Genomic DNA, 24,425 nt, shown 5'->3' on the forward strand with positions numbered 1-24,425 from the left:
TTACGTCTATCAACTTATAAAAGTCCTTTAAATATAATAATGCAAAGCATCCTAATTACTGGAGACCAAAGCTCATACCTTTTTTATATTGTAGAATTTCAATCCCTGCTTTTACATGAGTGAGGTTTAAAAGAATTGAATATTACAATGTTAGAGGTGTATGGGAGGGACTTGGAGATGAAAAAAAACAATCTGTAAAACACAGGTTCTTTTAGGTTCACTGGGACTTGTGCTTCTGCACCTCATAAGTGCTTCTAAAAATGTCATTAAAATATTAATAGTATTGTTAATTAAAATGATTACAAAATGCTGCCTTTATTACAAAAATGATGTTAACAGCTTATGTTGTTCTTGTCTGGATTACTTGTGTAGAAGATGTTATTCAGTATTATCTTCTATTTGGGCAATGCAAAAGGTGTTGAGTAAGTGTGGTGGAAGCTGCTTGTTTCCTATTGCTTTGTTATGAAAAACTAGTATTCATCACAGATCTTACATTTCATGTGTTTTGGCTTTGAGTTTTTAACCAAAAAACAAAGCTGTTTTTAGTACTGATGCAATTTAGAATCATTGTGACCAGACATCTTGATGTAATTGTGGCATCTTCCTGACTTGCTGCTCTATATCTATATAAATTATCTGGGAAAGAAAGTAAAATAATTGTTGTTAAGTTTTAGAAAGGATACAGAAATAGTAAAACCATAATGTGGATTAATTATTGCCATACCCTTAAAAATGCATTTGTAGATAAAAATCCAAACTGTCATATTTGAGTGACTAAAAATGTAAATTACGCTCACAAATATGAAGGACAGTATTTAAAAAAAAAACCAACAAACAAAATCACCTAGAGACTCCAGGAAGAGGATACGATGAGTGAATAATTAATTGTTTAGGAGTGATTACTATGTTAAAAACAGCTAGTGAATGGGATGTCAGACAAGAGGGAAGCTATGCTGGTGTGATGATGATGGGATAATGAACCTATTTCTGGTGCCAGTACTTGTCTTACAACAGTGCTAAAATTGAGGCTTCAAAAAGACCCCATATTTTAGAGAAGGATTAAAAAAAAGGCATGAGAATTATTCTGTTAGCATCTTTACTGTTAGCTTATATCTATGGGGGAAGTGTCCAATAGAACATAGGAAACTGTGTCCTAAAGCTAGGTAAGATGCAGTTGAAATGAAAGTAAAGTTCAGATTGTTAGCAGTGAGGTCAACTAACCACTGAGAAACTTACTTAGAGAGATACTGGATTTTATATGCTCTGTGGTTTTAAAAATTATGTTAGCTGTTTCCCTTGAAAAAAACCACCACCACCAACAACAAAAAAAACCCAAACAAACAAAATGCCCCAAAACCCAGCCCATACCAAAACACAAAAAAACTCAACACAAATAGCAAGTATTTAGTACATCTATGTTAAAAAAAAAAAAAAGCATAATGTAGAAATGGTTGCTATTCTGAAAACTGGGAGAGAAAAGCACTGATTTTTCAATTTTATTTTGACTGAGTAAATGGAAATACATTTTTGTAACAAAATTTAATTTTAAGTGTGAAATCCTGTTCATAGGAAACATGCTAAACTCATGTTTTGATGACCTAATTCATGCCAGATTTAATCTTGTTGGAGGTAAATTCTAAAATTAAAATACTAGCTTAATTCAAGAAAACCCTTAAATCATTCAGATGTATCCCTCTTTGAGGAGGGTTCGTAGAATACTTTTAATATACCTCGCTCTCCCATCCTATGAACAGAGTAATCGTCTTCCTTTTTTCCATTAAATGTTTTCAGGGTAAGCTTCAGAAGAAATTGGGTAGAAAGAAGTTCACTTAAAACGGCAGTGTGAAATTTCCAGTCCTACTCTATGCTGTAATTTAATACACCAGATTTTGAAACCAAGACTAATTTTGAGGAAGAGGTTGTCTGATGTGTCTTTTCAGTAGATATGAGATATATTCTGTTCAGCAAAGAGTCTGAAATAATGGAAATGCTTCTGGTTCTTATTTATGTCTAAGCTATGCAACAATATGCAATGTATAATTAATAAAAAGTATTGTTGGATTTATTCTGGCTAGATGTTAAAGCACCTGTGCAAATCTCAAACCAAGACTTCAAATTAACATACTGTTAATTAGAATTTCTTTCATCCAGATTTTTGTCTATTCAGCATTAACATTTACCTTTTTTACTAAATTTGCTTTCAGTGACCATTTATGGACCTTCCTAAACTGATTACTGGAGTCAAGATGACATAGCCACCCTGTGGCTGTCCTTCAGGGTATATTCAGTATCAGATGAGGTAGACAACTGATCTTTTTCCTCCTTTGGCTCTTCATGCACGATGTCTATGCATATACACTTCCCCCTTTCCCTTTGGAGACACTGGATTGTGAAAGCTGATGTGCACCATCATATGGTATGGACAGTACTTTCCAGCCTTCCTTTCTCAAACTTCCTCCCTGCACGAAACCTTTGAATAGCCATAGCCTGACAGACCAGGCAAGCTTTTACGAAGTGGGAGATGTGAGGCTGAACCAACTTGCAAGAGTGCTGAAGGCAGTTCTCTTAGTCAATGAACGCTTGGATCACCTGCTTATGATTTAAAAAAAAACGGACACTGCCTTTTTAAACCAAGAATGCCCTGCTCAGTTATTTGCATCAGGTAGCATGTGCCAAAGGGATAGGAGATGCTTCCTTGCAGCCCCAAAGGCAATGCAGCCCCAAAGGCAATCAATCCTATGATCCTCAGGATCATCCTTAAGGGTTAGCTTAAGCAGTTGGGTTCTCACTGTGCTGGCACAGGGCAGCTCCCTGCTTTGCTGCTTGCTGGGTGGGAGCCCATGCAGGGGACACAGCCCTCCTCTTTGAGCAGGGAGCAGAGGTGCTGCCTTTTTTGGGGGCCCAGATCCCTCTCCAGGCAGGGAAGCTGACTTTCAGGCATCTTAACTCTTCTGTTGGAACTGACCCTCTGATAGTGAGAGAGTGTGTGTGTACATATTATAAATACAATGTATTTTGACCAGGGCATACACAAACATTCTGTGTTTAATGACAGGAGCTGTAGCACTGGAACCTGGGAGACAGCTGAGGAAAAAGTAATGGCTTTCATTTGTGTGTTTCACTGTTGACAAGCACAAGTATGCCTTTCAGTCTTTTTTATATATATATATTGTGTCAACACTTTTAATGTTTCAGAACTATGTATGCTAAGATTAGAGTGATTTTATACTAAAATGTGTGCTAATGTTGATAACACTGACATGTTTAAGTATCTTTATAGACATCATATTTTGTATGTTGTTTTTTAATATTAAAGGATATAAGTTTTGCTAACCTTAACTCCATTGTTTAAATTTCTGCTTTGTTAGGAGGGTAAGAAATGAATGTCTAATGTTTTTCATGGTGCTAAAGTAACTGTGATCAGTCTGAAATTATTCAGAATAAAGATGGTAGTTAAGTGCCCTATTTCTTACTGCATGCATCATTTTTAGTCTTGTTCTCCTGTAAACCTTGTCATTTTTTAAAACGTAATTGTGTTACATTCTGATAATTATCAAACTTGTGTACAGACTTTTGTCTAAAAGTCTTTACAGCTTTTATTACCACTATGCTCTGGTTGGAATGTTCCCATTACATTTGCTCCTAAACTACCATATGATTGCACTGCAATTTGTTTTAAGACCACTGGTTTATAAACCTAAACTACTGACTTCGAGTTACATGCTTCTTAAAATTTTACTCTGTTTTCCTTTCTGAGGTTTCATATCAAACTTACAGAACAGTTGCATTCACAAAAGGCAGAAGTGAAATTAAGGGAGGGAGGGAACCTGTAGTAGAATAAACTTGAATGGTGCTTTAAGAGAATTCTGTATTTTTTTTTTTTTTTTTTTTTTTTTTTTTGCTTCATGAGCTGCCACTGTAATTCAGTGGACCTTTGATCATTTACTGGCCTACTACCAATCTCACCTTGACTTACCTTGGCAATATGAAGTATGAAATGTTTCCTCATTGACAGCTTCAGTAAATCACAAGAGTTCATTAGTCTTTCCTTTGTAGCAGGGCCAAATATGTCCTTTTCTTTAGTAAACATATCTGGTAAGGAGGAAATATTCCTATTCCTGCTGGAATTATCTGCTTGTATTTCAAATTAAAATTTGAAAAAGATGCTCCAATCTTTATAAGAGCCTGAGGGCTGTTGCCATTATAGAGTCTCAAGGTACAAAACCTCTTTGTAAAACAAAAATGAGGAGAAAACCATGGAATACATTTCAAACTACTTTTGTACCCTTTTCAGGAAGCTATTTTTATACCAGCATTTGTCATGAAAGCCAATGAACAAGGCAAAATATTAACATGTAGAAATGCAGTTTGACCTGTATATGACTTTCAGAAAAGAATTGCTGTTATTTTTTTACTTGAAATTATTTTACTTGAAATACTCTCTACCGATGGGCCTATAACCAGGCTCAGCAGCATTCTGCGGATAGCTGATAGCAGGACTTTGCTCTCCTTGCAAAGATATCTGTCCCAGGCACAAATACAGGCTGGGCGGGGAATGGATCAAGAGCAGCCCTGAGGAGAAGGACGGGGGAGTGCTGGTGGATGAGAAGCTTAACATGAGCCAACAATGTGTACATGCAGCCCAGAAAGCCAGCGGCATCCTGGGCTGCATCAAAAGAAGCGTGGCCAGCAGGTCCAGGGAGGTGATTCTCCACCTCTTCTCTGCTCTGGTGAGACCCTACCTGGAGTACTGTGTTCAGTTCTGGAGCCCCCAACATAAGAAGGACATGGACCAGTTGGAGAAGGTCCAGAGAAGGCCACAAAGATAAGAGGGTTGGAGCACCTCTCCTGTGAGGACAGGCTCAGAGAGCTGGGGCTGTTCAGCCTGGAGAAGGCTCTTCCACTACTGAAAGAGGGCCTACAGGAAAGAAGGGGAGAAACTCTTCAGTACAGCCTGTTGTGATAGGATGAGTGGTAATTGTTTTAAAATAGAAGGAGGTAGATTCAGACTTGATATAAGGAATATTTTTTTCTTTTACAGTGAAGGTGGTGAGGCACTGGAACAGGTTGCCCAGAGAGGTGGCTGATGCCCCATCCCTGGAAACATTCCAGGCCAGGCTGGACGGGGCTCTGAGCAACCTGATCTGGTTGGAGATGTCCCTGCTTCTTGCACGGGCGTTGGACTAGATGGCCTTTAAAGGTCCCTTCCAATCCAAACTATTCTATGAGTCTATAGTAACGTGGTTATGAACAATCAGATTTAAATGTTATCTTGTGTGGTTATTTGTTTTAGTCAGATTTAAAAAAAAAAAGTATATATCTATTCCCTCAGGATCTCCTGAAGCAGAGCTGTACCTGCAGCATGCGAACCCGTGCCAGGAGAAACAGCACTGGGTTGCTGCAATCTACATGCAATGCCTGTTCTAGGCTTAAAAAGAACAAGTGTGCTGAAAGTTAAAGCCTCTCCTATAGACAGCAGCAGCTCCGTGCCAAACAGCAATAACGAAAAACCTTTTGAAAAGCCTGTGCGCCGCTCTTGGCCAGTACCAGAAATTTTGTCAGAGTGGTTTGATGTAAGCTATGTGTCTTGGCAAGCTTTGCGAGTGTGCCGTGACACAGGGACTGAAGAAGACAAAGGCCTTGTATGCTAAGTTGTCTGAAAGGTCCAGTAGAGATTTAAAAAAAAAAAATCTGGTTTATAAGGGCACTTTTAATTGATTAACGAAAGGCGCATGGCCTAAGCCTGTAGCTGTTTGCAGCATGCACGCTCAGGTATTCCTTGCCTCATGAAACGAACCCGGCCGCAGGCGGTGGAAAACCGTTGCAAAAAAATATGAAACTCACCCACGCGTACCCGCAGGCGCCGCCATTTTCCGGCAACGGCTGGGGCCTCGCAGGCGCCGCTGCCACCAGCGCCCCGCCCGGGTTTGGCGGCGCGGAGCACGCCGGGAACTGTAGTTCTCCGCGCCCCCCCGACCCCCCCGTAGCCTGCGAGGGGGCGGGGCCGCCGGTCCCGCGCTCCCCCGCGGGCCGCAGCGGCCGCTGGTGCCTGCGCCGCCAGCAGCCATGGCCGGCACCGAGCGGAAGAAGCACGTCCGGTTCGCCGGCCCGGGGGAGGCGGCGGCGGCGGCGGCGGCGGCAGGGGGAGGTCCGCACTTCCCCGCCGAGGTGGCCGTGGTCGGCGGCGGCGGCGGCTGGCGATGCGGCCGGGGCGGCGGGGGAGCCGCGCTGCGGTGGTGCATCTCTGGGGCGCTGTGCGCGGCCTTCCTGGGGCTGGTGAGCGCGGGGGGCGGGGGCTTTACCGCGCCTGCTGCCCCTTCCCCGCCGGCTCCTGGGGGGGGGGGGGCCGCGGGCGGAGGGAGGCGGCGGCGCGCCGGGTTACCCCCTGTCAAATGTCCTTGCAGGGGATGAGCATCGCGGTGCTGGGCCCCACCTTCCCGAACCTGGCCGCTAACGTCCACAAGAACGTCAGCGACATCTACTACATCTTCGTGGGCCGCTCCCTGGGCTACCTGGGCGGGTCGGTGGCCGGCGGGCTGCTCTTCGACTGCATGAACGCCCACCTCCTCCTCGGTGAGGGCCGCGCCGGGGGGCACCGCCGCCGCCCTTCCTGCGGGAAACGGCTCCCTCGGGGGGCGGCGGTGGCCGCGTGGCTGCGGCGGGGCCGAGGCCGAGGCGTGGAAACGGGGGCCCCGGCGGTCAGCGGTGCGGTTCCCCCGAAAAGCTGGTTTGGCTCTCATTTGCACGCAGCGAGGTCACGCTGAGGTACACCTCTCTGGGGAGAGCTCCGTAAAACCCTTCCCTTTCTTAAAAGCTCAGCAGAAGTGATCATCTTCGTGTACTGGACAAAAGTACTGAGATCTTGACTGGGGGGGGGGGGGGGGGGGTCTCAATTAAATTAGAACTTATTTAAAGTGGAAAAACATTAAATACCACCTGTGATGGCAGAAACTTGCTGCTCGGTTGCTGCCTAGGTATGAAAACGTTTATAGGAGCCACAGTTTATGTTCTTAACAGTTTTCTGGACGCGTGGAAACTCTCTCCCTTAGGAGCGCAGGGACTGGCTTCGTCCTGGCAGAGCGGGGCTGCTCGGCTGTCAGTCGCCAAGAGCCGCACTCAGCATCCAGAAAGAAGGCACTCCTTTCAGAGTCGCATTAGTGGCTCATTCAGGTGGAGATTCTCAGAGCACACCTGAAATAGTGGAAGCTCTGTCTTTTTTTTTTTTATTTTTTATTTCAGGTGCAGTAATGGCAGTTTGTGCCTTCGTGCTGTAAGTTAGGGACTAAAGCAGATAGCGAGGCTCGCTCCTTTCCTTCACATGCTTTTACTCAGGGAGATTCGGAAAGAACTGTGCCTCCCCTGAGAACCGTGCTGTAATCACAGGGTCAGTTCAGAGAATACGAGGAGATCCATTTTCCATTGCTAGTGTTTGCGCTAAGTCTCTTCTTATCCCTCTGTGCCTGTCTCCTGCTGTCAGGGGTAGTCATTATCATACAATGTCTTGTCTGTCTCTTCTCTCTTTTTCCTTCCTCTTGTCTTTGTCTTCCTGGATGAGTTCTTATTTGCTCTTGTTTAAGATGTCTTTGTTTGGTCTCCTCCCTGTTCTTTATTCCTCTCCTCCAGAACACCTGTAAAGCGGGTTTCCTTTAGCCTCCTTCTACATCTGACAAGGTCAGAGTTGGCTGTGTCTGACTTTTGAGACTTTATCTTCCATAATTGAATTAATACACCTGTGGAAGTGAGTGTTAACTTGAAATAGTTTAGTATTTGCTGCTTTTCCTGAAGTATCAGACCAGATAGCTGTCTGTCAACAATGCTTGGAAAATGATTTATCTCCTCATCATTTCCAATTTGGTAGCACTTATGGCAGAAGCACAGTTTGAACTACTGAATCTTCTCTCATTTCTGTCATCTGAAGGCTGCCTGTAAGAGATTTTGATTTGTGTGGTTTTACCTCCTGTCTTTCAGCTGCTGAAACTGTTAGCGTACAGAAAAAAAAAATTGAAGGCATGATCTGTCTTTGTCAGGGAAGCTTTAAGTACCAGTCTTTAGGCAAAGAGCTGAAGTGGAGAACTGAGAACTTACTGAGAAGTTACTTTTCAGCTCTGAGTGGGGCGTCCGAGAAGCTGTACTTCATACACCCCATCTTTAGCTTTTTCTTTATGCATGCTAGCCTTCAAAAGTGTTTTCAGGCATGTATTCGAAGTGTTTTGCTAGGGCTCTAGTGTTCTGGATATTTTTTTTTCCTTTGTTGTTGTTTTTATTGTTTTTGTTTGGAGTTAACCTGAATTTTTAATTGCATCAATCCCCATTGATCTTTAAGTATCAGCCCCACCTATGATCAAGCATTGATCTGAAAAATAATAGAGAGGTCTGACCTGATACAGGCTTTCTAGAAACCTAATACTGTATATTCAAGATATTAATTGCAGATTATTTTATTATGAAGGTGATTATAAGCATAGACTTTAACTGCTGAACTTCCTCTCAAATTGTAATAAAAATAATTTCCCTCTGCTAAAAAAGATTTTTTGAAATGGCACGTTGTAAGTGTGGCCAGTAATAGCAAAACTAACAGTTAATGAATAGCTGCTAAATTTACCATGAGAAGTTTTGTAGTTCTGCCTCTTCAAACTCCAGAAATCCCTTGGAATACATCCCTCCTGTGGGAACAGAATATAAATGAAAGTTGGCATTTTTATAAGGAGGTCGCTTGTAGGCCAAGGTGCAATCACTTTATAGGATTTTAAGAGTTTAGTGATTTAGGTTCTTTTAAAAGGGAGCCAAATTTAATGCTGTGTAGTTCTCAGAGGGAAAACTTCATACCCTTCAAAACCACCTTTTACTTCTTTTGTGGTAAAGTAACATTTCTCCATCAGAAGCTTGCACTGAAACAGCACTTCTAAAGCAGAAGTTTGCAGAAGAAGGATTCTTAGTGTTCTAGCAGCAGATGCGACTCCCTTTGCAAACAAAGCTGTAGCAAACCAGGTTTTTCATGTACCGTTTATATTCTGATGAAATTCCTTTTTTCCATGTGAAAAATGATTCCGTTGAACTTTCTAGCTGTTTCTGCTAATCATGAATCGGGGTAGTTAGGTTACATCAGCTGTTAGGGCCTCCTATCATAATGACGAAAGCATTTCTATTTCTTGGTCTTCTGTATGTTTTGTAGTTTAAATGGAAGCTGTAGTATCTGGATTTTTTGTTTGTTTTGTTTTTAACCTTTCCAGCATTATCCATGTTTGGAACAACGGTTGGTCTTTACGGGATACCCTGGTGTAAGAAATCCCTGCTGTTAACTGTCTTGATGTCAGTTATTGGAGCTTCCATGGGAATTCTGGACACAGGTAAGGGACCACGTGGTCCGGTAGTTCCTTCACTGAACTAATTGGAGCCTTCAAAACTGTTGCTGGTATTTCACGTGACACCTCTTGAGTTAAAAGAAGGGAACTGTTTTACCTGGCTGGGATTCTTGGATTATTCTGATCCTGAGACTGCCAGTGTCTGTGCCTCTGTAACTGGGCCTTCCTTAAGGGGCTGGGGGAGCTGGCTGTCTCTTGCTTCCTGGGGAATTTTTCAGTGGGCAATTACAGAGGTAAAGAAAGTGTCACGTGCTCTTTAAACAATGTTGTCTTTAAATTACTCACCTACAGGAAGCTGGCTGGGTTACTGTTCGTTAGGTCCAGCTGGGGCTAAGTTAGGCTTGAGCAAGCCCTGGTGTTTGAGAGGGAGATTCCCACGGTTGCTGTGTTGGAGAGTTGGCCACTTAAACCTGGCCAGGTGGCACTTGGGGAGCCACAGCAGACATTTACTGCCATAGCTCATGTACAGCACCACGGCAACCATCTCCCTGAATTAGGGAATGCTTGCTGCCCTCGGCCAGCCTCGCTTAGGTGTTTGGGGATACAAATTTATTCTGTGCCCCAATTTGTAAGTCTGTGGCGCATGCTTACTGCAAATGGCCTGGAAAAAAACCCCACTTTTTCTGGAAAACTGTTGAAAACCGATTTCTTAGTAGGGCCTCCTTACTGAAGGAAGATATACCGGTGAAGTTGCAGAGCAAATGTCTACAGGTGCGGTTGGAGAGGTCAGTTACACCGGAGGTATGAAGGAGAAACTCCCACAGACATCAGTTCATTGGGCACGGCTTAGAAAGGAGCAGTTAGTGATGGCTGGCTGTAGCAGGCAGTTTGGATCAGGAGGCAAGAAATCTAAGGCCTGCTTAGAGCCGACTGGGTAACACTGGCATACTTGCAAATAGGGACCAGGAAACAACCAAAAAGACGTCAGCGGTGGCATTGCTGTAGAAGGGGTTGTCAGCAGTGTGCCGAATTTCCTGGCTTATGGAGGGAGCCTGTTGTTACTTAGCCGGCAAGGATCTGGCTGACCAGCTTTGGGGCCGGCTTATTTCTGAGTAAGAGCTGGCTAATGAGTTAGTTACCCTGGCTACCAAACAGCTCTGAAAGCACCTCAGCCTGGGCCTGGTTTCGGTGGCTTGGCTGGTAGGCGACACAGAGGAGTGATGGCTGCACGTGTGATCCATCTGCCCTAATTCTGCGGAGCTTGAGTCAGCTCTGTTAACACTGAAGAGAGTGTGATGCAGGATCCAGTAGTGAGTAAGACAATTTCGCATGGCACAGGTTTGTGCTAAACCTGAGTGCAGAGGTGTGTTTGTTGCCTCTGGTAGGATCATTATACGTGGCACTTGCTTTAAAAATTCTTCATATGGGAAAATCCCGTCGGCTTATTGTAAAAATGCCTTCAGTGGGCAGGTGTGCTGCTTGGAACACAGACCTTTGAGGCTGGGAGGCCTCCCAGCAGGTGAAACTAAGAAGAGCAAGGCAGTAGAGTGCAACTGAATTAATTTGGAAGAGCGTTAGTGCTGCGCGACAAGGGTTGCTGTACCGTAGCACAGGAATTTAGTTACTGTTCTTATTTTCCTGCATTTTTCTCAGGGACTACTTAAAAATGTCTCTCTCAGATCTTATTTTCTAGCACTGTCGTTGATCTGGAGGTGCTGTAGGTTGGTCTCTGCAGCGGTGTTATTGTCAGCCTTTCTGCTTCTGCAAAGTCATTTGAGCGCAGCTGGGGTAGTCCCAGCCCATCAGAAGCAAGCGATTCTTGATGTCTAACGAGGCCTCTCGTTCTTAGCGTTGTGCATTGTTGCTTTTAAAACTTACAGAAACGAGAAGCAGTTACATTTGTTCTTTTGGAAAAAGGCTGAAAAATGCTGCAGGTTGTCAAGCAGGGTAATGAGAAACAGCTGTTGTTGCTGGATGAAGCCAGCGTGTGGCTCCTCTTTTTGCCTGCCGTGAGTGCTCTCCTAAGGCTCAAGGAGTCACGCGGGTTTCAGGTGCTTACAGGCAGAATTGCAGTTAACTACAATTTTGCACATTGTATGTGCTAAACCTGGTATTATTGCACATGGAAGTAGTAAGACAGGTTATGGTTTGGTTTGGTTTGTCTTTTTTTTTTTTTTTTTTCCCCTTTTTAACCAATATCTGGTTTCAGACTAAAATGACTGCATCCTCCTCTTTCCCATCTGCAGGTGGCAACGTACTGGCACTGAACACCTGGGGAGCAGAGGCTGGGCCACATATGCAGGCCTTACACTTCAGTTTTGCTGCCGGTGCGTTTGTGGCTCCGATCCTGGCTAAAATGGCCTTGGGAGGCTCTGAATTTAAAGATCTTCCAGTAGCTGAAAAGACAAACCAGTCTGTCCTAAGGTCCTTGCCGACAGCATCAGCTGCATCAGCTGTGTCAGCGCTGAAACACCACCTTGGTGCAGATTTTTTGTGGTCCTATGTTGTCATAGGGACCTATCTTCTCTTTGTTTCTTTCTTCTTTTTTATTTTGTATTCAAAGGGCAGCTCAGCTCGAGACAAATCAAAGGCTTCTTTGCAGAGATGCATGTTTGCCAAATACCACTATGCCCTTATCACTCTCCTGTTCATCTTCTTCTTCTGCTATGTGGGAGCAGAGGTCACGTACGGCTCGTACATATTTACTTACGCAAAGGTCTTTGCTGAGATGAAAGACAGCGAAGCGGCCGCTTTGAATTCTGTCTTCTGGGGCGCATTTGCCGCTTGCAGAGGAGTGGCGATATTCTGTGCCGCTTGCTTGTACCCTGGCACCATGATCCTGCTCAGTATCGTAGGCTCGTCCGTCTCCTCTTCCTGCTTGGCCTTCTTTGCGAGGTACCCGGCTTCGCTGTGGGTCGGAACCGCCGTGTACGGAGCGTCGATGGCTACCATCTTTCCCAGCGGCATTTCCTGGATAGAGCAGTACACGGTCGTGCAAGGAAAATCAGCTTCTCTCTTTGTGATTGGCGCCGCGCTGGGCGAGATGTGCATTCCCGCCGTGGTGGGGTATCTTCAAGGCAGGTTTCACCACGTTCCTGTGGTCATGTACGCCGCCTTGGTGACATCTGTGGTGACAGTTGTACTCTTCCCTCTGATGTACAAATTGGCCAACTGTCCCGGTGAGAGCGACTTGAAAGAAACGAGTCAGAGCGAGGACCGGAAGGCTTTATTGTCAAACTCAGGACTTAATGAGGATGAAGAGGAAGAGGAGGATGCGGGAGAGTGGAACGAAGCAGACTTTGAGGTAATAGAAATGAATGACACGCTGAGGAACTCTGTGATTGAGACCTCCCGTAAGATACCAGGGGACTCTCCAGCCAAAGTCTCGCTCCAGCCCCATCTGGACGATGTATTGTGCAATTCTCCAGTGGCTGGCGCTGGCTCCCCTGGGAGAAAAAGTGTGAATGTTGACCGGGAGAAGAACGATTAAAGTAAGTCAAAGGTGACTTTTTTTTAAAAAAAAAAGGGAAATGCAATTGAACTGGAGCCGTTCTTGTCAGGTGGTTCAAGAATCCTTTGGTAGTGGCGCAGAGCTCAGCGTTTGTCCAGCCCTTTCCTCCCTTTCGTTTTCAGTCTGCAGCGATGTGACTCGGAGTGGGAGAGCCCACCGTGACGTGAACGGGGTAAGGTGATAAAATGTATAGACTATAGCGAAAATGTTAAAACGTAAGAGACATTTTCTAAATGTGAGGCATGCATTTAAGTAATATATTCTGTGATAAGAACTGACTGGGAAAGAAGGGGACTGCTCAGACCATTCATGTTTTTTGAGGTGGGTGAAGGGTGCAGTTCCGAGGTGCTTGATCACAAAATGTTTTTGTGAGACGGGAGAGAAATCTGTTATCTGTGATGCTGAACTTTCTTACCTCGTGAAAGAAGAATGTTTCTGCCGCATTGAAAGTTTGTGTGTGACGTAAACCAGGAAGTGAAGTCAAATTTCAGGTGATGTCCAGCAGCTGTATATCAGATGATAGCCTGTTGGCAAACTATCTAATTTCCTGGTTCTGTCACTAAGATGAGGAAAAACTTAAAAATTAATTTTTCAAAGTGGAACCTTGCCTTTGGGCCATTTAAAAGCAGTGTATGGGAAGGGGAACAAACTGATTTGTATGAATCTGCTGTAATGCTTAACTCTGATTTACTGGTTAACAGTGGTGATAAATCTGAATAGTCTAAAGTACGCGTGATTCTACTTGTGATTTTAATTGCTGCACTACTGTTGAAATCAAGAAATGTCTGAAGAAGATAAAAAGTGATATATAAACAGATTACTTACTTAATATGTGGTATTGACATAGGGCTGTGGTATTTTTAAGCCAGTTGTTTAAACTAAGGTTGTAACAACTTTTCTGGCTTCCTGTGCCAAGACTTTTGACATCGTGATGTGTTAAAATGAAAATTTGAGAATGAGAGCTCATTATCAACGAGACAATGCTTTCAGGGTGTCCTGTACGACCACTTGCCCCTTGCCAGGTGGACTGGTGCCATTTGGGGGTTTTTTTCTTCCTTTGGGCAGTGACTTACAGGCAGACTCTTCCCAGTGGAGAGGCAGTGTTGTTTTTTTGTATTTGTGGGGTCATTGCTGCCAAGCAGCAAGACCTGGGGAGGACCGACTGGTCGTGCCAGCGAGCCCTCCCCAGTAAGAGCAAAAAAAGCAGCAGCTAATGACGAAAATCTCACTCTGAAGGAGTAGTCTAACAGTTTGCCTACTTGAAACTCCAAACTTGTAGGTGGAATTTTTTTTTTTTTTCTGTTGTTTGTGTTTTTTTTTTAAAGGATGTGTGATCAAAATGTGCTTGTTTGGGTTTTGTTGTGTGGTGTGGGTTTTTTTTTTTTTTTGCTTTGCACTTTTAATTAGTATTTTTCTTGCGACGAAATTTAATTTACTAACAGAAGAGCTCTTGACGTAACATAGCACAGAACTTTAGATGTTCAGTGTATTTTCAGGTCTGTTCCTTCTCTTGTCCTCTGAGTGCAACCTGGAACTTTGTGGCTTTTTCATTTCTTCTGAGAAGTTTTTAAAAAGCTGGAGTCAACTTGTAGTGACAACTGCAGAATTTTTTTTTGCATCTTGCCATGTTGAAGGGCCTCCCTCTCTCTCTCCTGTTGGCACTTTAATACCAGTGTGGTTTTGGCCAATTCTGTGTGTTTGTGTTGTTTTGTTTGTTGTTTTTTTTCCCTCTGTATGTTTGTGCACTTCTGTGGCATTTTTTTTTTTTCCAGTGCCATGCATGAAACTGCACTTTAAAATACAGATTTTTTCACTTGCTGCACAAGGGTTCTCGTCTTTGCTTAAAGTCATGGTAAATGCTTTTAAATACCAGGCCAAATCCTGTTCCAGGTACACGTGACAGCCTTTATTCAGCAGGGGGTGAGTCTGTACAGCCTGGTGTGGTTAGTTAGCGTCACACGATAACCACTGGAGCGGTGCGGCAGAGGCGGTGACTGGTGAGCGCAGATTAAGCTTGCATTGCTTCAACTTTCCTTTTCCCCTTTTTTTTTCTCCTGCACACTCCAGTAACTGTTTCGTGTGTGTGTGCATGTGTGTAGAAAGTCAGGGTGTCTTCTGATGGTAAGGGCAAATCCCACTGGTGGATGTTGCAGTGGGGTGGAGCAATAACAGTTCCTGCGCTGCTTTTGCAGGTGCTTTACCTGAATTGAGCAATGTAAAAAAATTTCACTATGGCTGAGATCATGTTGCCAGAAGAAAATTAGTTTAAGAAGAAACTCACCTGGCAACTAGGACACTTCAAATATCCTCCCCAATTCATATGCTAATTTAAAATGAAATTACAAATTGTAATGTCCTGCATGTAAGATTGTTCTCAGGGATAGCTACCACATCTTGCATAATCAAATACTTAAAAAAAAAAAAAACAAACAAAAAACCCAAACCTCCAGAAAATTAAATTAAAGTTGCATTGGGAAATGTGCTCTTACTTCTTTGAACCTTGTCTACTTACTGCTTTTATATATATATACACACACACACACATATATATAGGCACACACTATCAAAATTATTTGTTATCTGATTGTCTTCCCAACAAATCTAAAACTACTGTGCAAAAATATTTTTTTTTCTTTTTTTAGTGGCTGTATTAATTCTTCCACAAGTCACTTGAATTGCTACCCCTTTTCCCCTTTAAAAGCAGGAGCCCTGAGTAGTAGGAATGGTGCACCAGCCAGGAATGCCAAGGTAAGAGCAGCCTTTCAGAGCAGGTGAAGGCTCCAAAAAGCAGCGGCAGGAAGGCAGAGTGGAACTCATGTAGTTGTATTGAGCAGTACTGTGTAGAACTGTGTCCATGGAGGCATCTTACTTCTGGCCTCGAACTTGAAATGGAAGATACAGCTCCCCTAAAAAGCATGCTTTTAATAGCAGGGGCTGCCCTTTAATGAAACTGAAATGTTTAAAGCAATGTAAGAGTCAAACAGATCTAGGATATTTCCAACGATGAGTCCGGCTCACAGCAGTTCTAGACATCCTTGATGTTCAAGGCTGTAGCTTTCCTAATTCTTGGATTTTGGTGTTCCTTAAGGCTTGTTTTTAGATAATGAATGTTTGTTTTCATGTTTAAATTTCTTTCCAAAGTAAATTGCTTCCTAGTTAAAGTGAGGATCTATTTACAGTATGGATCTATTTATGGTGCCTTTTAAGTTAAAAGATCCTCCAGAAGGCTTTAACACTTTTAAACTTACCTGTTTTGGGTTGAAGTTACTTAAGTAAACTGTATTACTTTACCATCGCCTTGCTTTACTAGAAAAGTCTTCTCTGTGTTGGAGACAAGAGCTGTGATCCATGGATTCCATTAATCTGAATTTAATAAGAATCCTATTTTTGTCCATAAAGCCAGGAATGAGTTGAAGATGAGCACTTGCCCATTTACTCCGGTGTTAAAGGTAACCTCTTGCAGTTAAGCGTCATTTATTATTTTTGTTTTTCCCCAAGCACTGCCAGATGCTGGATGGTACCGCAGGCACCAACGCGTCAGCCCTGGCCTTTGCACTTTTATGCTGTACGTGACCAATGCCAGAATGCAGGAGTAGGCAGAGTTTTGTGCCTTGATGGGTTTTTCTTTAGTTACTTTGCGTAAAAGCGCATTGCAAGCTGTGGGTGTTCTATGAGATATTTAATAGTTTTTATTCTGCTTGGTGTGGGTTTACATTGTACTGTATAATGTGAAATTTAATAGACTGACTTGTATCTTGAATGTAATAAATTCTTAACTGGAGAAGGCACTCAGGTTCCTTGATGTAAATAAAGTTTTGTTCTATTTTTCAAAGCTACTCTGGGCTTCTAAATGCAAAACGTACTCCTGTTTTGACTACTGGAAGTGTTTCCTCTTCTGGTTCGGGAAGGCCTCCAAGAATCGATACCGGGGTTTTAGATACCAGAGCTTCAGCTGGAAACTGAATGTGGATTCTTAATTCTCATTTGAGCAGCCTTGTTTACATCACTAATTGTGTACCCAACGAGGCAAGCAGAGGTGTCTGCAATGGAGGGTAAATGTAAAAAAAAGCACGTAACTTTTACCATATCATTTTATTCAACTTTAATATGGTTTCCATTATTAACTTCTAAAACAAAATGATTTCCAGTTTAGAAAACAATGCACTGACCACATAATTCCTTTTCCATTTTATACAGTTATACAAATATTCTAAATACACATTTTGTCAAGATGGTGGCAAATAAGATTTAACTGTACAGTACATAAGGAAAGAAAATATTTTAAGCATATTTAGAAGCAATAGAAATGTCTATACAAAACAAGCAAAAATGGAATAAAATTTTATATTTAAAGTATTGCAACAGTCCCACAGGTTTGTAACAAAAATGTCTTTGCACAGTTCCTCACAATGCCCCATTAATAGCTAAAGCAAGACAGCAATTTTTAGAAAATAATGTTTCAAAATGCTACACATGATACTACTGCTTGCACAGTCTGATCAAAGTAACCATCTACTTGGAATCAAGCAAAACTTAGGAGGAGATATACCAACCAACTTTAAAATTATCTGTATAAAAGTCATTGCACATTATTTTACTCAGTTGTTTGAAAAGTAAAAAAGTGTATTTACAAAATATTTCGCAGACAAAATTATAAAGTGAATGGATAATATATAAGTAAGTAACACGTCTTGATACTGACAGTTCAAGAACACACACTAATGGTTTTGTCGTTTCAAGAGGTTTTCAGTGCTCCTTCCTCCAGGAAGTAAACTTGACTTCTACTTGGAAATGGATTTACAAGATGTTACACATAGCTATTTCAACATCAGCATTATAAAACAGTATGTTAGAAACATGAAAGGAAGAAAAAATTTATACATCTTAAAAAGTGAGCTATTCATAGGTCAACAAATGTATTTTTTTTTTTAATTTAGTTAGGATAAGTGTTCATTATTCTTCAGATAATAAATCCGACAGTTAAAATGGAAATCCTGGACTAGATGAGAATTGAAAAAGCACCATGCACAATAGTCTTAGTGTGGTAAACACTGAAAAAAAAAAAATAGCACCTGGAATCCTGTAACACAGATCATTTAAAACTGGTCAAGCAGCTGGCGAAGATACGGTGCCTTTGACAGTTCTCTGCTTACTCTGGACAGCTTGAAGAGTACTGGACAGTTGAGGGAGACACACTGGATCTGTCTGTCAAAGCAGCCTGTACAGTTCTTGCATATCTAGAGTACGTACAAAAAAAGCAAAGCAGATTGTTTTAAACTTAACACAAGTAAGGCACAAATCACTTGGGACTACTCAGTCCTCAACATTGTATCAGCAGAACAGGCACAGCCCTACCAGCACCCAGCTTTTCCCCAACACAGAGGGGTCCAGAGCAGCTCCATTTTCTGCTGCAGCCACCCCTGCCGCTGCCAGACAGCTCATTCTGCTGTTGGTGTCTTGCCAGGAGGCAGCACCCACCATGAACTGGGCACAGATCACCAGCTTGACTGCACAGCTCAGGTTTCCATGTTGCTAATTAAGTTTTACTTGTATGTGGTGGCACTTGGAAAAACAAGGTAAGTAAGTTGAGTGGATGTAAGTGGGGCAGTGCGTTATCCTCATGATAAACTTACCCTGTATGAAAGTTTCCTAGTGAAAAAAGACAAAACTGTTATTCTGCAGTTATTCTCTACACAGGAAAGGGACTTAAACTACTACTGTTTCAAGACAAGCTTCAATTAGAGTTTTACTTTCCAAGTGCAGGTTAATCAATCCCAAGACAGAAATACACAGGCAGGCAGGTCCTGCTGCTCTCCTCCTTCACGGAACTGCTCCTTAATGGTAACATGAGATACCCGATGGAATAAAATAGCAGCAGGCACAGTTTTTCCCAAGGGAGCTACCTCGGGAAAACTAAACTCTGTTTTGCTCTTTTATTTTTAATCTGTTCCAGTATCTGCCACCCTCAACAGCTTTCGGAAAAACTCAGAAATTTGCTTCCAGCCACACTTGTGTTTTGTAACATCAAAACGTGACATGATGTTTTATCATAGAGTCACAGAATGGTTAGGGTTGGAAGGGACCTTCAAAGGTCATCTCGTCCAAGCCCCCTGCAAGGAGCAGGGACATCCCCGACTAGATCAGGTTGCTCAGAGCCCCTGTCCAACCTGGCCTGGAACGTTTCCAGGCCTCCACCACCTCTCTGGGGAAACTGTGCCAGTGTTCTACAACCCTCATTGTAAAAAATTTTTCCTAACATCCAATCTAAATCTACCTCCCTCTTTTAAAACCATTACCCCTCGTCCTGTCACAACAGGCCCTACTGAACAGCCTCTCCCCCTCTTTCTTGTAGGCCCCTTTGAGGTACTGGAAGACCCCTATAAGGTCTCCCCAGAGCCTCCTGTTCTCCAGGCTGAACAGCCCCAACTCTCTCAGCTTGTCCTCATTGCAAAGCTGCTCCAGCCCTCTGATCATCTTTGTGGCCTCCTCTGGACCTTCTCCAACTGGTCCGTGTCCTTCTTATGCTGGGGGCTCCAGAACTGGACACAGTACTCCAGGTGGGGTCTCACCAGGGCAGAGTAGAGGGGCAGAATCACCTCCGTCGACCTGCTGGCCACGCTCCTCTTGATGCAGCCCAGGATGCGGTTGGCCTTCTGGGCCGCAAGGGCACAGTGCCTGCTCATGTTGAGCTTCTCGTCCACCAGCACTCCCAAGTCCTTCTCCTCAGGGCTGCTCTCAATCCATTCCCCGCCCAGCCTGTATTTGTGCTGGGATTGCCATGACCCAGGTGCAGGACCTTGCACTTGGCCTGGTTGAACTTCATGAGGTTGGCATGGGCCCACCCCTCCAGCCTGTCAAGGTCCCTCTGGATGGCATCCCTCCCTCCAGTGTGTCAAGGGCACCACACAGCTTGGTGTCATCGGCAAACTTGCTGAGGGTGCACTGTATCCCACTGTCCATGTCGCTGACAAAGATACTGAACAGGGCCTGGCCCAACACGGACCCCTGAGGGACGCCACTCATGACCAGTCTCCACATGGACATTGAGCCGTTGACCACCACTCTCTGACTGCGGCCATCCAGCCAACTCCTTATCCACCGAGTGGTCCGTCCATCAAACCCATGTCTCGCTAGTTTAGAGAGACGGATGTAGTGCGGGACAGTGTCAAAAGCTTTGCACAAGTCCAGGTTGATGATATCCGTTGCTCGTCCCTTGTCCACCGATGCCGTCACCCCATCATAGAAGGCCACCAAATTGGTCAGGCACGATCTGCCCTTGGTGAAGCCATGTTGGCTGTCACCAACCACCTCCTTGCTCTCCATGTGCCTTAGCATGGTTTCCAGGAGAATCTGCTCCATGACCTTGCCAGGCACAGAGGTGAGGCTGACCGGCCTGTAGTTACCCGGGTCTTCCTTATTCCCCTTTTTAAAAATTGGGGTTATGTTCCCTCTCTTCCAGTCATTGGGGACCTCACCAGACCGCCACAACTTCTCAAATACGATGGTCAGCAGCTTGGCAACTTCAGTTTTCCTTCTGTTTGCATAGTTTGACAAATCAGAATCGTATCCTTTGCTTTTAAAATTAGTTCTTTTCCTTCTTTCCATGTTAAAATTATTTGGGCACCAGCCGCCCTCTCAGCCAGACCTGTATCAGCACTGAATCCCTGCAGACCAAAAACCCAAACTGACAGTAGCTGGAAAGGAGCAGCTCCTCTCGGCCAAGTCCCACATATGGCACCTCAGAGGATTCCAGTCCTCTGACCTGCAACCGCAACCAACACAGGATTTAAATGCTTTGTTCCAGGTTTGTAATCATCAGAAGAACATCAGAAATAAGTCTATTAAGACTTATTATATAATAAGTAATAAATAAGAAAGGCTGTGGCTGGTTTGAACACAAGGGACCAAAATAAAACAGATGCTCTTACAGAGAGGTTGAGTCATCAAACGCTGACTAGAATGGGATCCCAGGCCTTGCTAACCTGTTGCACGTTGCAGGGACAAGAGAATGTTCTGATTAAAGGTCAAGTGCAAGGTCCTGCAAATGAGTCGGGGCAATCCCAAGCACAAATACAGGCTGAGTGGGGAATGGATCGAGCAGTTGTGAGGAGAAGGACTTGGGGGTGCTGGTGGATGAGAAGCTCAACCTGAGCTAAACTAAAAAAGGGCAGATTCAGACTGGACATAAGGAAAAAAATTTTTACAATGAGGGTTGTAAAACACTGGAACAGGTTGCCCAGAGAGGTGGTGGAAGCCCCATCCCTGGAAACATTCAAGGCCAGGTTGGATGGGGCTCTGAGCAACCTGATCTGGTTGGAGATGTCCCTGCTCCTTGCAGGGGGGTTGGACTAGATGGCCTGTAAAGGTCCCTTCCAGCCCAAACCATTCTATGATTCCATGAAACCCACTGATCCTTCTGTGAGGCTGGACCAATCTGCCAAGTTCTGATTTATTCTAGAGAAAGTGATGTAAAAGGTTCAGAGTACCATGGGAAAAGTGCAGAACATGCATTACCTTCCTTTACTGCCATTTACAATGCAGATCAGAGAAAATATTACAAAATACAGCAAAAAACAGAAGCCCACACCTTAGTAATGCAATATTTATGAATAGTGAATTGTAATGGTTTTCTAGCAACAGAGCCCCATGGGAACCTATCAAACCAATGCCTAGACTGCAGAAACATTTATATCCCTGCAGTTCAGACAAGTCTTTAAAAATGGTTCACGTGCTAGTGCTAAAAATCAATTTTAACAAAACCACTTATTAATTATAACATACGGCAGTACAAAAATTATTTGAGGATATGCATATGTTTCTGCAAGGGGAGGCACTGTGCTTTGCTATAATATATTTGTGAGCACAGTCAGCTACCCTCTTAATTGGCTTCTAGCTCAAGGGAAAAAAACCAGCTTGGAGTATTTCTGTTGAGAAGAAAGGTAACAAGAAACACCTCCAAGCTAAAACAATCCATGTTATACATATAAATAAATAAATTTTCTGGGACAAATGTTTTTCTTACTAGAACATCTTAATGCAAAAAGGATGAACCTTTCATACCTTTACAACTCTCTATCACTGTCATTATAAAAAGGCACCTACAAGCCATGTAAGATACTCTTAAAAAAAAGAAGAGGAGGAGAAAAGCATCTTCTGTTCTGATCCCCTCCTTTGCCTTCAGTTTTATGCAAAGCTAAGTAGAGTAACAGCTGCTATGCTTCCTTCAACAGCAATGGGAAAAGCAAACAAGCTAGAACATGTTTAACACCCAGATCGTACTCCCCATTTCTGTTGGGCGCGTTCAGTAGCAGGCTGCTTTGAAATTTCAGCCCGTCTTTGGCTGACAGACATCTGACAATGCTTTAATCATACCTTGACCAACTGTTCTTGCTTACGCTCCAACTCTCGGATTTCTTGGTTGAGAATCACTGCCACGTGCTGTGGCTGACTTCTGCATTTATTACAGATCCCATACTGGGTCAGTTCATCACACACAGGACAGTGTAAGGTCGTGAAATACTGGGAAATTGTGCCTTTGCGTCCTTCTAGCTCACTGTGGGCAGTCGAGGCAGTTTTTTGAATCTGTAAAAAAAAAAAACCAAACAGGTAACTAACTTTCAAGAGCAGCTCACCTTACTCCTAGATTACATAGCCTATTTTTTTTTAAAAGAGTATGAAAGTGCAACGCAGCCTGCAGGGAATGGCTTCATACACAAATTATTAACATGGATCACATCACTCTGAAGAGCGTAGCGCTTGCCCTGAAACAATACACTGAACAGAGCCCGCCACTCCTATTCCACAGGGAATCTCACCAGAAAAGAGAAAGAGTAACCAAAGAAATCCTCAGTTACATGCTAAATTCCTGATTCATATGAAACTCTGCTTGCTGCAGTTGTTCCTTTGTAGGTGGTGATCTACTTCCCATCCAAATGTGCCAAAGAGAAGATCTAAGAACCTGCCTCTTTGGACATCAAACACTGCCTTGTAAAATTTGCTCTTGCCTCATATAAACCTCATTCCATTAAAAGTCATGATAAAACAAAGCACTGTAGAGATGCACTGCATTTGTGGTCTGTCTGTTTTCAAACACTTACGCGTGGCAACTCATGGTACCAGCTGAAGACGTCAATGCCAATAAGCGAGAACACTCTCGCCAGCGGCGGCAGGATTTGTTTGGTAATATAGTAGGTAGCGTTCAGCCTCAGGTTGGGATCCTGCAAGACTTCGATGGGCCGCCTCACAAGCTGTATCAAGGGCAGTCCGGGCATGCCGTACACAATGACGTAGGGTACTCGCTCCCCAACTCGCGGTTCAGAGCGACGGTCATAGGCAAGCATTCTCCTGTTTAAAAATAGCCTTTATAATGTATCCAGAGACAAATTCATACTTATTTTATTTGCTTGTAAAGTTCCCCATTTGATTATATTCGTAGCTCTCCAGACGACTGAAATTAAGTGTCTATTACGAAGCACAGGACCCAGCTGTTTCATTTTTAATTTGCCTCAAGATCAGACTTAAATTTTAGAACCCGGAACACGAGCCAGAAAGCAGCACCCAGAAAGCAAAGGACTAGTCACAGTTTGAAGCAGGTATCAGTCCAGGACTTGAATTTAATTTTGTTTAAAAAGCACAGTTTAATTTGCAAGGAAGCAAAATGTGCCAGCTCACGTTATCTATTACTGATAAACAGTATCAACAGGATGAAATATTAAGTATGACACTTTTTAAAAAATGAAAAATTGTGCCTAGTGATGTATTTCACACCACTGAGACATCGCTATTACAGTTTTTAACATATCTAATATGTCAAGCCCTTGTACAAAAACCAAAGCATAAGTAACAGCAGTGAACACACCGTTAAGAGTGTCCTGACAAGAGACCTTACTCTTGGAGATGTGTGGCTCTTTCCAAGACTACAAAATGGCTTTCTAGGACTATCTGATGTCTAATCTCTCTTCACACACAGAAAAAAGTCAGAGCCAGCTGTTGCAACAGTATCTGAAGGAGACATCTCACTGCTACCTGTAACTTAGCATTACAAAGGTCAAGAGAAAAAATATCTATGATTGGCACTTCTTAATCTCATTACCTGGTGATTTCCAGGGCTGGTACACAGGATCCAGGTCTGTAAGATGAGCTCCCTCTGTACTCTTTTGCAAAGATGAAATCTTGCATGCTGGCTTTTCCTTCCAGTAACTTCATGCATTGATTCTGAACGTACTGTTTGATCTGACTTATGTCCCGTGTTTCAAATAGCAGCTTGATAGAACGCTCAAGTATCTTTACAAACAAAGGAGAAAGGTGAGAAAACCATGTATGTTTAACTAAAAAAAAAATAATTGATTCCAAATAATTAATAATATGGAAATACTAATACACTGCTTAGAAAAGTATCAGTTGTGAACCCAATATGACAAACGGTTGCATTCTCCTCCACTCAAAGACATTCATAAAGACATTACTGGACAGCTTTTTCTCAGCTTGACAGATCTTTCAAGACATTATCTATATTCCTGCACTACGACTGTTTCAACAATTACAGAGGTTTTCCAGGGTATGAGAAGACGTTTTTTCCCTGTCATCTAAAATGTTTTGCCATGACTTTCTGA

General features: G+C 43.1%; 2 protein-coding genes across 4 annotated transcripts in view; one reads left to right on the plus strand and one right to left on the minus strand.

Moving 5' to 3' along the window:
• The first annotated feature begins 6,066 nt into the window (after positions 1-6,066).
• On the plus strand, positions 6,067-16,649 carry SLC60A2 (solute carrier family 60 member 2). The gene is made up of 5 exons (XM_086745895.1): positions 6,067-6,276; positions 6,405-6,573; positions 9,231-9,347; positions 11,549-12,793; positions 15,456-16,649. Exons 1-4 carry the CDS (start codon positions 6,067-6,069, stop codon positions 12,790-12,792), a joined length of 1,740 nt encoding a protein of 579 aa, XP_086602021.1. The 3' UTR covers position 12,793; positions 15,456-16,649.
• REV3L (REV3 like, DNA directed polymerase zeta catalytic subunit) overlaps positions 14,187-24,425 on the minus strand; it is a 133,250-nt gene continuing 123,011 nt past the window's right edge. For all 3 annotated transcript variants that reach the window (XM_086745892.1, XM_086745894.1, XM_086745893.1), the window contains 4 exons: positions 23,906-24,096; positions 22,911-23,157; positions 22,186-22,395; positions 14,187-18,050 (listed from right to left, as the gene is read on the minus strand). In XM_086745892.1, coding sequence (XP_086602018.1) covers positions 17,910-18,050; positions 22,186-22,395; positions 22,911-23,157; positions 23,906-24,096 — 789 coding nt within the window. In that variant the 3' untranslated portion in view covers positions 14,187-17,909. The remainder of the gene's footprint in view (positions 18,051-22,185; positions 22,396-22,910; positions 23,158-23,905; positions 24,097-24,425) is intronic.

The sequence above is a fragment of the Chlamydotis macqueenii genome, chromosome 3 (assembly GCF_036417535.1).
Source record: "Chlamydotis macqueenii isolate bChlMac1 chromosome 3, bChlMac1.mat, whole genome shotgun sequence".
NCBI classification, from domain to species: domain Eukaryota; kingdom Metazoa; phylum Chordata; class Aves; order Otidiformes; family Otididae; genus Chlamydotis; species Chlamydotis macqueenii.